At 43.6% G+C, this 13,134-nt stretch overlaps 1 protein-coding gene across 1 annotated transcript in view; it reads right to left on the reverse strand.

Moving 5' to 3' along the window:
* The window catches only part of trpm1b (transient receptor potential cation channel, subfamily M, member 1b), a 32,758-nt gene that overhangs the window by 7,789 nt on the left and 11,835 nt on the right, over positions 1 to 13,134 (reverse strand). Inside the window, exons 5-20 of the mRNA XM_019875904.1 lie at positions 8,794 to 8,870; positions 7,579 to 7,774; positions 7,291 to 7,504; positions 6,646 to 6,770; positions 6,405 to 6,576; positions 5,928 to 6,102; positions 4,903 to 5,026; positions 3,495 to 3,567; positions 3,287 to 3,387; positions 2,576 to 2,752; positions 2,350 to 2,484; positions 2,084 to 2,134; positions 1,695 to 1,835; positions 1,557 to 1,586; positions 1,186 to 1,478; positions 43 to 271 (exon numbers count right to left, since the gene is read on the reverse strand). Of these exons, the coding sequence (XP_019731463.1) occupies positions 43 to 271; positions 1,186 to 1,478; positions 1,557 to 1,586; positions 1,695 to 1,835; positions 2,084 to 2,134; positions 2,350 to 2,484; positions 2,576 to 2,752; positions 3,287 to 3,387; positions 3,495 to 3,567; positions 4,903 to 5,026; positions 5,928 to 6,102; positions 6,405 to 6,576; positions 6,646 to 6,770; positions 7,291 to 7,504; positions 7,579 to 7,774; positions 8,794 to 8,870 (2,313 nt within the window). The remainder of the gene's footprint in view (positions 1 to 42; positions 272 to 1,185; positions 1,479 to 1,556; positions 1,587 to 1,694; positions 1,836 to 2,083; positions 2,135 to 2,349; positions 2,485 to 2,575; positions 2,753 to 3,286; positions 3,388 to 3,494; positions 3,568 to 4,902; positions 5,027 to 5,927; positions 6,103 to 6,404; positions 6,577 to 6,645; positions 6,771 to 7,290; positions 7,505 to 7,578; positions 7,775 to 8,793; positions 8,871 to 13,134) is intronic.

Genomic DNA, 13,134 nt, shown 5'->3' on the forward strand with positions numbered 1-13,134 from the left:
AACCGCATGCCTTTTTGTGGCAAGGTGTTGCCACGGAAGGACCTTGAGGCCTGGGTTCTTGCCGATCCTCAGGCAGCCCATCCACATGTCTGTGAGCAACATCTGACTGCACGTGTGGGCGATGAAATCTCGCTGCTTGGCGGCCACGGCCAACTTCAGACAGGTGGAGTTGCTCCAGTTCACCAGCTCGTAGGTCAACAGCTTCATGGCCACCTGCTCGTCGTGCTTGTACGACTGGTCCAGCAGTTCGTAGGCCAGCTGGCCAAATTCTCTACACAAAAGGACGGGCATGATCAACATCTGAGAAAATTCATCCATTCCTTTCCCCTATTTCCTAATCGGAGCGGCCCTTCAGTGTCAGTCCAGCAAAGGATGTTTTGTTTTCACCACAAAGGATTGTGTTCCGGCCACTTGTGGGTTCATACGTGTCATGACGTAGATTTGAAACCCTAAGCATTCTGTGATATTGAATCCCCCCCCAACCAAAGCATTTTTTGAGGCATGAAGGTAAGAAATTCACTCAACCGGGGAGTGATCTTGACTTATTTTTCTGGTGTTTGGATAATAAATCCTCAAATGGGTCATTTTCACATGGCCGCTGCTGAATTGGATCTCGTTCGAAAACATGGCTGTGCGACTTCACATCGGTTTCGTTTGGGAGGGTCACGTACATTTTATGCCTGTGGGTATTTGTTGTATTGTCTGTAGCTGTACCGTTTGGGTTCAAATATTTGTTGACTGAAGTGTGATTCAAACATTTTGTTGCTTACAACTACCGGAACATTCATGCTAGCTTCATTAGCCTGTCTCTGGCATTTTACATGTTGTGTTAGCATTAAGCTAGCAGACTTTTGTAAATGCTGTGCTTTAATTTAAAATATGTGTAATTCAGTGTTTTATGTTTAAACTTCTACTGGTGGTAGCAAATTAAAAAAAAAAAAACAGCTTCAATCATGCACTTGGTCTACTACTTTCCTTTCAGTTCGCGCTTTAGTGCCATCCCGAGCTATTAAGAGTTCATCAGCGAATAGCCGAGGAGAGGTTGAAGGTTACACATAAAAAAAAAAAAAAAAACCCAAAACAACAATATTCATGAATCGCGAACCAAGAGGTTGCTGTTCACTGCGTTTCACTGCAAAGCCCATTTGAAGAAATATGAGATTAAAAACAAATGCAGACACTAACTTTGAGTTGTTCTCCAGGTCTTGGGAGATGTCGTCCACAAGCTCGCTCTCGGAGCACTCGTGGGCCATGGCCTTGAACAGTTTGCAGGCCACCAGTGCCTTGGCCATGGCCTCCTCTCCACGCTGCCAAAGGAAGAGCGACATCTTCTGCCGTTTCATCAGCACCGCCCACAGCATCAACTCGTGGAAGGGATACTTGAAGCGAGACACCTCCGGGTCATCCACATCAATGTCCACCTCTTCCTCCTTTTTCTTTTTCGCCTTTTTCTTGCCTTTTGGTCGAGGTTCGTCATCCTACCAAACAGCAAAATGAAGTTTTTTTTTTCTTTTCTTACATCATCCGTGTCTTTCGCTGCAGACAAGAGGCCTCACCTCCATTCCGAGAAGCTTGAGAGCTTTGGGCTGAGAATACAGGACAACACATGGCCATTAGTAACAGACAAATTCTAAACATCAAATAAGCTTTTTCGTTTTTTTTTTATTTTTTTAATTCATTATGCCCATGCGCACCCTTTTAAGTCCATACAGAGTATTGTAGAGGTTGCGGAAAGCCTTCCTGGTGTAATTACTCCTGTAAGCTCCACCCATGAGGTACTCCAGCACCAAGCCGATGTCAATCAAGGTGATCTGGTAATCTGGGGGAAGGTTCCCCTGCAGAGAAATTCAACAAGAGCAGAGGAAATAACACAACATTTACACACACACACACACACACACACACACACACACACACACACACACACACACACACACACACACACACACACACACAGGTAGGGCGGAGCCGGAATCAAACCCTACGCCTCTGCACTGTGAGGCGGACATGGCAACCAGTCGTCCACCGTGCCGCCCAGAAATAACTTTATAGGATAAAAACATTCAGCAAAGTGGTTATTTACCTTTTTGACATCTCTAACGACAGCATGCAGAGTATTAGCAGGGCCCAGTTTCTAAAAAGAGGGGAAAAAAAGTCACATTTAGCCACGGGTCTATTTATTAGGCACCATGCATTTTGCTACACCACCTTCTACACCACCTTCTCATTCTATCTCATGCAAACGATGATCATAATTACAATCATACATCAGGTCTTGTAATGCTGTTACCAGTGAGTGAATAAAAAAAATATATACATATTTATAACATATATATAATATATGCCCACCGTATTGTACAACTCCTCCAGTCTTGGAATAGTGAGGAAGTGGTGAATATTGACGCCGTTCTCCAGAAGCAGCTTGACAAAATCCACTCGGTCCAAAACCAGAGCATCCATCATAGCCTGTTCCAGGGAATTTACCTGACATAAAAAAAATTTAATATAGTTTTGTTCATATTTACAAATTTAACAATCTGAGATGACTATTTTTTTAAAAGAAGTCCAGTTTTACCCAACGAATGAGCTCCAACTTCCGTGGATCGGTTTCCTCTGGAGGTTCGGGTTTGGCTTTTCCTTTGCCCTTTCCTTTCTTGCCCCTGTTTTTGTTGCGGGGGGCACTGGCTGGACTCTTCTGCTTCTCCTGGGTTGGGGCCAGCGCGGTGGTCGTGCTAGCGATGGCCCCAGCCGGCTAACCAGACAAGAAAGACAAAGAGGCGGGAACAAGCTAGTTGGCAACAGTTGCTATGAAGACAGCACTGCATTATACTCATCATTGTTTCTAATATTTTGGATCTTGCCAATGTCGATGGACATTTGTCAATGCCCATGAATGCTCTTCCTCATACGGTCTTAGAGGCACCATGTGTTGAAGAGTCTGGATTTATTATAGTAACAGCAAAAAAAACCCACATAAAATAAGAACAATAAAATACAAAATTAAAAATAAATACGTGTTTTTATTGACACTGTTTGGGACTGTAACAATATGGCTGCCAAATAGCGTGTGTTTATATTACTTGCTGTATGCATGTATACAAATATTTGTAGTGTAGATATATATATTTATTTATAAAAAAAGAGAGTGTGATGTAAAAAAAAACACGCATATTGATACAGATTTCTCCCTTCTCTTTGTGTGTCCCACATTTACTGTCAGCACTTTACAATCTAATGCTTTCGTGTGATATGATTTGACACTTATTGAGAGCCGTACACCACTTACAGGTAAATTATGTCCGTAGACAAAGATGTGATTGCGAGCAATGTCCACTCGGTTCCAGGCTAGAGCTAAACTGAGCTGGTCAGCTGCTGAAGCGTTCGTGCCTGATGAGACACAAACAAAAAGGGTACAGGCGGGAGAAAAGGGTAAGGCAACGTGTGGCGCGCTGCCGCCAAGAATCTATGCATTGATATTTGGGTCATGATAGTACCTTTTAACAAGGCTGTAAGAATGGCCATTTCTATATCTTGCTGACCCTCAGAACCCATTCGAAAAACTGTGATCTATTTGTGAGGAGGAAGCAAAGACAATTTGAAAAAAAAAAATTGATGGCCGCTGAGTGAGATGTGGGACGGAATGACTTGAAAGAATGGAATTGGGGTTGCAAAGCGGTGGAATGTTTCCAGAATTTAACAATTGGCAATTCCAATACAGTTTTGACACACTTCACCGCTCAGAATCATGAAGGCATTCTCAATCTGTTCAACATCTTCAATGAAACAGGAAGTAGTCTACTCGAAATTTAGATGGACAAACTCCAACCTGAACACATCAAATATTTTTCACAGTTCTGAAGCTCTACTGAGCGACCTCTGAATTCATGTTCTATATGGGTATCAGAACAAAAAAAAAAAAAAGTGGATTTTGCGACCCTAAATGGGAATGAGTCGTGATCATGTATGACCACTCACTGGCCACATATGTCAAAATGTGAATTTGGGAATAATGGGATTCGGATGACATAATTGTCGAGATCCGTAAAGAGGTGGCTATTGTTGCAGTTTCTTTTAATGCAAATTTGGGGAATATTACGGAGTGTCCCATCACTGAAAATCTTTTTTTTGCCACCTGTTCACTAGGGATGCATTTAGGATGAAGAGATTATGTCACACTGTCTGGCTCACATGACACAAAATGTATAATAAAAAAACCCCAAAAAACAAGCACACACTGTGTGTGGTGAAGATGATTTAGGGGTTAAAAAAAAAGTCTGATTAATTTGCTTATGTGGGTGTGCGAGGGCACTTGGTAGTCTCTTACATGTGTGTTAGAGGATGGAGGCTCTCGAGTGACAGTGATAGCACTCTAGGCTGAGAGGAACCCGATTGAGGATTATGGAGATGGATCTTCCATCTGTGACTGGATGAGGCAAAAGCCAGCGCAAGCAAAGTACTCGTGCGCTGGGATCTTTCCCATCCAGATGTATTGGAGGGCGCAGATTAAACTAATCACCGTCACTTGATGCCGCTTCATTGATTCCACAAGCGGACACTTTGGACCAACACTTTTGGGATTAATGTGCTTTCTCTTTGCACTTTGCGCACAATTTGACAGTGCGCTGACACAGAGGGGTCGCCACTTTGCAACCTTTGGCGCGAGGCATGAGGACGATGCGGATTATTCCACACGCTGGGCATGAGCACGGCAAAGGAGGAGAAATGAGAAGCAGGTGGTGGGGATTATATTGATTCAATATGTTAATTGCAAAAAACACACATGAGCGGATGAATGAGCATGGAGACCAAAAGCTTGACATACATGTTTATTGAGGCACACATCAATTTCAAATGGTGTACAAATGACATCCTGGTAGCCGTTTTTTTTATTCCCTTACTCACCAGTTCCCTCTTCTTCATGCACTCCATCACCATGAGAAGGATCTGCTGCGACTGGCTCTTGCTGTAGTTGAACGTCTTCTGAATGGTCACCAGGAGTTGATCTCGCACGTCGTCGTTGACGAGCCTGGAGGAGGAGGAGGAGGAGATGCCACTTTGAGGTGTATGCGTGATCTCAAGGCCCGCAGGCCAGATTCAAGCGCTCCATGTCATTTGTGGCACGTGAAAGCATGACACGAGTTTCCCTTGATGTCTTTCAAAAATTGTTACATCGGCGCTTCCCGTATGACAAACTCGTGATGTTGCGCTTTGCATACAATTGACACAGGCCTTGTGGTTGGCGGTACCACAACTAGTACAAGTATTTACTATTTCTATTCGACCAATTACTACTAAGACACTGGTTTTATATACCGTAGTTTTCAAAAATTTACAACAATATAAAATATATTTTCAACTATTATAGCAACAAAATGTATTTTCATGACACCCAGATGAATAAAGATAATTTAGCAAACAGCAGGAAGTGCGATCGTTTGCTCCGGTTTCCGCTCCTTATTGAAGTCATCCTAGTACAGATTGCTCTTGAATTTGACTGTGAAAGTGGAGAAGGGATTCTGCTAGTTCTCACTACATGAGCGGATCTATTCTAGGAAGATACAGGGCCACTGGGCACCCCAAAATCCTTGAAAAATCTGATATCGCTGGTTGTCGGACCAAAACGTCCGATGTCACAATTGGGTGAATATTTTTTGACAAATCTATTGTAGAGGTCAATCTACAAATTATTGAACAATCTAAAGTGTCACTCCCTTTGATGACACAATGTTGATGCTTGAACAAATATGGCATTGCTGGAGTAGTGATGATTTTGGACATACGAGGATTCCGCCTGCCACTAGCCATATCTAAAAACAATATACGATTGTTGGGCATACATTTATCCGACACGGATGGACTGAATTTAGCATAATAGACCTGCGGGCAATCCTAACTTCATCGTGACGCCCCTTGATGTAAATACTCACCCTCCATCCTCTGAGAACTTGTGTGCGAAAGAAATAATGTCAGAGGCGCGGCCGCTGCCATCGCACACCACCACCGGAATCGGAGGCTCGTCTCGCAGACTCTCCAGGGCGATGGAGATAACGTTGGGACCTCCTTCCACTATCAGACACACGAGTGGAACACCCTGGCCCAGACCTGTAACGCACCCCAAAAATAGTCACGGTGTTATTTAAACATGAACTTTAAGGACAACAGACAGTGAGTGGGATGTTGATGTGAGGACACACGAAATGGCAAAGGAGAGGGCGAGCGAAGTCTGTGGTGACAGCTGAGCATCCCTTTGCTGTCCCTGCCTTATCCGAGCTCCAGGCATAGGATGACAAAGGGAAGCCCATGGGTCACAGAAGAAGCTCTGCGTCCGTGAATCCTAGGCATCATGAAAGATGAAGCCCCCATGGAAGCCCCCACCACCCCCACGTGTGTCTGACACCACTTACGGGTGTTGATCTTCTGCAGCGAGATATGCTTCTCTAGCAGGCGACGCAGTTTGACCTCAGAGCCGTACTTGCCGCAGGTGCCGTTGTCGGTCAGGATGAAGTGCGAGTGGCTGTTATTGAGCACGGCCAGCTTGCTCAGCGGGTTGGCCATCGTCTGGTAGGGTCTGGTCACCTGAAAGGAGAAGATCTCATCATCGAAGGCTCTCCTTTGTTTCCCGGATTTCGCCTTTCGGATGCTTACGTCTTTCCCAATAAGATCCTCTTTGTTCTCCAGAATCCCCCAGGGGGCAATTCCTATTGCGCACACTTTCCCTCGTGACTTTGAGGAATGGTCCTTCAAGGCATCTCCCACGTGACGGATCACACCTAAGAAAAACACGTGGCTGCTTCCAATTAAGTGAAAAAAGTGCGCACAAACAAGAACCGTGAACTCCAAATGGGAGCCGGTGTGAATCCAAAGCTGATCAAGTCGGTCTTGCCCAACCTTTATTGGGTCAAGGAACATTAGGGAAATGCCAGTGCCTGTCACTATACATTGCTGGCATGGATAAGATTGTCGTAAATAAATGAGAATTGTTGGACCAATTTGGCAAAAGTGCGATCATTTGTCTGAGTGCACCTCAGTGAAGGTGTTATCGAAATGGATGGAAACATCATGCAGCTTGCCATTCACGATGAATCATGCCCTCAAAAAAGCTCTTAATTGCAGTGTTTAAAGCTGTCACAATGGGTCAGTCTCCTCGCCCCCTCCCAGCCAGGAAATGGCAGAAGCATTATATAATAACAGTTGAGTGCGGGGCTAATCTTCTAATGTCACTTAGAGTCATTTGTTAAGTGAACATTAAACGGAATTATCCCGAGCCGTCGCAGTCGGCGGCGTCCTTACCTGTGTTGACTCCGCCCGTGAAGATCCAAGCGCCCGTGGTGACGGCCGCTTTAATCAGGCCTTTGCCGAAAACCTGCTTGAGTTTGGGCTGCAGGTCAAAGTTCTGGAGGCCTCCGTGCACCGAGATGAGGAGCGTGGGCAGCTCCAACTGCCACTCCTTCACCATCAGATGCAGCAGGTTCTCCGGTTTGGTGTCATAGGACACTCGGATGTACTAATAGCGTGGAGAGGACGGGGAAAATGCCATGAGATTTAATTTAGAGCCATTGAAAAGCCGCTTCGTCTCACCATGGCCTTGTTGATGAACCCTCCGCCCTGGAACTCGATGATGCCGAACGAGTCCGTCGGGAAGGTCCTGGTGTGCTTGATCACGCTCCATTTGTCTTTGGGGGTGTCGATCTGCACGAGCTGGTGCGCTTCCTCCAGAGAGTTGGCGCCGGGCGGGATGGCCACGTGCTGCGTTGTCAGCTGACCGCATGAACATCTAAACGAAAGCCGTGGCAAGACTCGACATCGGTCAGAGGGCAAACAAAGGCGTTGGTTTTATGGAAAACGTCCACAAGTTGTGTTTAGACACTGACGTGCGATAAAGATATTCTTTATTTCATGAATTTTGTACTGTAGTATTTTTTAACGCAAACATTCGCCACTAGGCTACTTTAGGCTAGACAAGGCTGGGCAGTTTTATTAATACAAAACATTTCATCCACAAGTCAACTCAATGTGCTTCACACAACCAAAAGTACAACACCCAAAATTCTAAATTCAAATGCATTCATAAACAAAAATCTAAAGGCATTTTAAAAGCAAAAATCCAGAATTAAAAAGCAGCTTTCTATACTTGGAGAGAGTGAAATAGATTTTAAATGCTTAAAATGGTATTGGGGGAAACGGCATAGTTTTTAAACCTGAATTTCAAAATATTTACACTTGCGGCTGACTTCTGTTCTCTTCACTTTCAAACCCACCTTTCTTATTATATGGTTGTGGTCGTATTTATTTATGGCAGGTCCAATAAAAGGTATGTTAAGGGCTTACACCCTGCACAGTATTTTCATTTGGTCTACGCACCAATGTTAGGGTACATGCAGGGCTAGTCCACTCCCCCCCAAGTGGTGAAGGTTAAGGTTAAGGTACATTCTGAACTACAATTGCTGAGGCCACGCCCTAAATGTTGAGCAAAGCCGTTTGCATTCGGCACCGGTTTGGGGCATAATTGAACCCTTTCATGCACTCTGTAACCTGATAACATGCTAAGATTGATAAGACTGTAGCAACCGCTGTCCCCGAAAGGGTTAAAAACTAAATATGATTTCAAAAAAAAGATATTAAAATAGTGCTAACTGTTAATAAAGTCACTAAATAATGTAAAAACAAACCAAAAAAATAAAAGTTTTCTATGGAAGAATCTGTGCTTCACAGGAACAGTAGCCTATTCTTTCCAAGTTTGATTCTTACTACAAATTGACCATCCATAATTAGAAGACCGGTATTAAGTATTACCTGGTGATGTCCTTGGTGGGAAAGATGTGAATGCATTCCCTTTTCAGAAATGTCCTCTCAATCCAAACTCGCTGCGCCTGAGAAGAAAAAAAAAAGCCGGAAAAAAGAAGACAAAAGCGTTGGCTGGCGTCACTCTTTTGTCACAGCAGAAGCAGCCACCGAGATTCATCACACAAAAGCAAGCGGCCCCTGCACACTGCGTCCAAAAAAACTGCTTCGCCTCTGATGCGTTTCCAGCTCGGAGCAGAAAATAACCTGAGTTGAGCGCAAAATTTTCTCTTCCATTGTCAAGCGTGAATGACTAATTAAAAGTGGAGCGATGGGAGCTCCGCTTTCCTGGAAAGTCTTGGCAGCATCAGTGAAAACTGTGGAAAAATAGGAACTTTGTTTTCACTGTTTCTCTAGCGTCAACAATTGACCTGCTCGATTTTTGTTTTCTTCCATTTCAACTTTTGAGCATCATGTGAGTGTGACGAAAAGACCCAACTAATGGATTCTTATGGACGCCTTGTGATTTGGAATTATAAGAGTGCGGCTACTGTTCTCTGTTTTGATCCCCGCAATCTGCCCCAGGCAACTGAAAGTTGATCGTTATAATAATAATAATAATAAAAAATGCATTTAGGTATTTATAGTGATATAGATTAAACAGCCACTCCTTTATTCGTTTTGAATCTTAGAATATGAATGATTATGCTTATAGATTACAAGAGTGTCGCTATGTACAGGATCTCAATGGTTGGTTAGTTACATATTATTTTCTGTATGACAGTTTTTTTTTTAAATCAAAGCAACATAATGAATATTTTGTAGCTGACAACAATTACAAGAGGACATTTTAAACGGATAAAAAAACTTTAAAAACAAATAATTGCAATAAATTGAAGCAATATATTAGCGTGGATGATCCTGTAATCAAACCTGTCCCTCACCCACAAATAAATGGACTTTCGAAAGTTAGCTAGAAAGCATTGCAGTCGTTCCACTTACATAAAAACTTTGGATCCGAGAGCGCGGAGCCGCCCGCGAGAAGCCTTAAAGTGAGCTGGCGCTGGAGCGTTGCCGCTGCTGCTGTTGCTGCCGCCGCCGCAGCCTCACTGAATCCCACAGGACATGACACTTGTTCACTTTATGAGGGCCAGCTAATATGATGAGCATGTGAGCGGGCTCTTTGTTCGGCCCAGTCTCATGACTCCAGTTCAAGGTAATCCTTTTGGGAGTCCCATGACCCCCTTTCCCCATGCCCACAGGGTATTTTCACCCGCCGCTTGAACAAGGCACAATAAATCCACTTTGATAAGCGGCCCCTAATCTCCCAATTTGTTCAAAGTCTTTTTCTTAGTGTTGCCCTCGCAGCAGCGTGGAAGAAGACGCTTGTTTGTGCGGCATGACGAGCTGAATGCTCGCAGACTTTTTCATTTGAAAACAAGCACCTAACGCCCCTTCCAACCCACCGACCATCATTTCCAGCTACTTTGATTTCAACCCAAATTTGCATAATTGAGAGAATTGGATGCGGGCATTCTTTTGGAAGGGCGCCTTGTTAAGACATGACTGCTCTCCAGCTGGGGGCAAAGTCAGTCAATACTAATTGCAGTTAATCTCTATTTCCATCGCGTTCTGGTGGTGGAAAAGATAACGCGAAACAGTCGCCACAATACCCTAATGTCAGTCATATTTGGCAGTTTTAGGGCTTAATGTTTACATGTCGACAGGATGTTGACAAATGATGGCGTAAAAGTGTATGAAAAGGAAGCGTGCCTGGCACCTAACGGCTGGCAATTATGGCTATTTTGAGGTATGGAGGGCTTGCTTAAATAAGCAGATGAAGGCATGAGCTGAGCTGGAAGTGGTAGATATTCCAAAACCCTAAACCCTGAAATGGTTTCACCAGCACTCCTTTTATGGTTGAGCACTTGGGAGTCTGTGTGGAATTTTTTTTTTTTTTTTTTTTTTGGAAGAACAGTTGCAGGGTCCAAAAAGACAAATTGAAATGTCCCTAACTAGACACTTGTTGGTGGTGCTCTTGGGGACGCAGTTTAATTATAGGAGAGGAAAACAGAACACATTTTCAGAGAGCTTTGGCTAAGATGATGCAGTTGTTTCGGCGTACTTAAACTCATTGGGCACAGCAATGAAAACCCCAAGCAGCTGCCTCGCTCGAGCTGCCTCCGAGCGCTTAACGAAAAACCTTGAAGATTTGGATATACTGGCGGATCACATTGTGTCACACGGGGAAAATTAACGAGAATTAAGGCAAGCCTCAGCACAATAAACAACATTCATTCCAAATAGGCGGCAGTTGAGAAATAGAACAAGATAATGGGTCATTGTGGGCGGATTGAAATTTTGGGAAATTAGCGTTACACCCAAAGTATTCTTACCGTGTTAAAAATTGGAGAATTATTTTTTTTGTTGAATGTGTATCTTCTACCGAGACGGGTCCTTCTCAAATCGTGGGGCGGGCCCCCCAGGGAATGCGCGTGCAACACCAGGGAACATGAAGGTTTTTTTTTTTTTTTTGTGGCCTTAATGGAATAGAGTGTAATTGCACATCCACTCCTGAAGGTGGCGGCGAGTATGAACAAGGTATGAAAAACAGATTCCTATTTATTTTTTGTCGGAATCGAACCCTGCACCTCGACACAGTGAGGCCGACGTGCTAACCAGTCGACCACTGCGCCACCATTTTTAGACATGAGACTAGGCGGTACCTCGTGTGGTTGTTAAAAATGTAATCACTATTTCATACACAGCGTAAGTGAAAATGCTTCACATACTGTCGGTCAAAGTACAATATTTATGGATTTGAAAGCAAAGAAATTAAAATAAATATATAGCGAGCTACAATTACTATATTTTTTGCTAATTTTGTTCAGCTTGTTTTATTGTCTCTGCTTTGCTTCTAAATGTCATTAACTGTTGTTTGTAAATGCTTGTAGGTGTCGTCGTCTTTGCTTGTGTGAAGCACAGTGAGTTGCCTTGTGTTTCAAATGTCTTATATAAATAAAGCTGCCTTGTCTTCCCTCAAAGAAGGCGATTTGGCCGGGAGGGGCGGGGGTGCTTATTATACACGGGTGCGTGTTTTTCATGGGATTTTACAGTACTTCTACATGAGCGAAATCTCACAACACACCAATTTACAAAAATGGCACACAAGGTATACAGTATACTGAAATAATTCTGATCCTGTCTTAATATACGATCTATTTCATATACCTTTTCAAGTATTACACTCTCCTCATGTCCGACATGCGATATTCCACTATACTCGCCTTTGGGTGCAGCAGTCACATGTGTCGGGTCTCCTGACTCGCAGCTTAGCGAGAAAGGAGATCACAGCCAATTTGTTCCAATGCGGCGACAATTCCACTTAATATAATCACAGAAAAACCAAATCACAAGTTATTAAGGTTAATAAAAAAATGTTCAGGAGCTTCCTTTTTCTGCTCAGTGAAAAATACTTGTGGAAAAGTGACAGGTCCACGTGTGTCTTCGGACTGTCGTAAAAGGAGAATAAGTTGAAATTGGTCATAAAGGATTTGGGGGTCCTGTGTGGAATGTGATGTCACCGGGGTTGAAGATAAAAGCCACTAATTGCTTGGCTTTGCCGCTCAATGGCGGCGAGGATGGAGTTTGATGCGGCGTGAAGAGAAGCAAACCCATGTGGAATCCTTTACTGTTTAAGGAAGATTTCAGAGCCACGTTGGATCCCACGAGGGCCGAATAAAAAGCTGCCTTTCACAGGCTGGCGCTTGACTTGAGGGAGGGGAGGGAGACATTTGCCCCATGAGATGCGGGCTCGATCTCGTGGTAGACAAATTTGCCTTCTCGCTCCGTGTAAAAGCACTCAATTGTCATCCTTGGTTTGAAAATCCAGTTAGCCATCACATGAGAGCAACATGTCACTGATTAGGCTCGCCAGTGGACGCAGTCATAAGACACGTTTTAAAGCGGCTACTCCCTCTTAGCCCCCAAGGAATGTTGCGCTCAAGACAAGCCCGTGGATTTTTTTTTTTTTTTAAAGCATCAGCAAAAACTAAAACTCATCTATTGGGTACCAATTTTCAGTAAAGGAACCGTAAAGTGACCTCCTGCTTTCATGGTTGTAACTACTAAGCCTATTTGGAATATATAAAAAGAATTATTTGTAAATGATATTACATATTCCAATTGTGACACATTTGCCAGTTTTAATGGGTGGTGGCTTTTTGCGCCACACGCAGTGTCACAACTTTCACGTTTTTTCAATTCAGAACTTGTGATTCAACCTTTAATCAGTTTTCTGGCCCGCTTATCATAATCATCAATCATTATGGACAATTATAGATTAAGATTGGG

Source organism: Hippocampus comes, unplaced genomic scaffold (genome assembly GCF_001891065.2).
Source record: "Hippocampus comes isolate QL1 unplaced genomic scaffold, H_comes_QL1_v1.1 scaffold142, whole genome shotgun sequence".
NCBI lineage: Eukaryota > Metazoa > Chordata > Actinopteri > Syngnathiformes > Syngnathidae > Hippocampus > Hippocampus comes.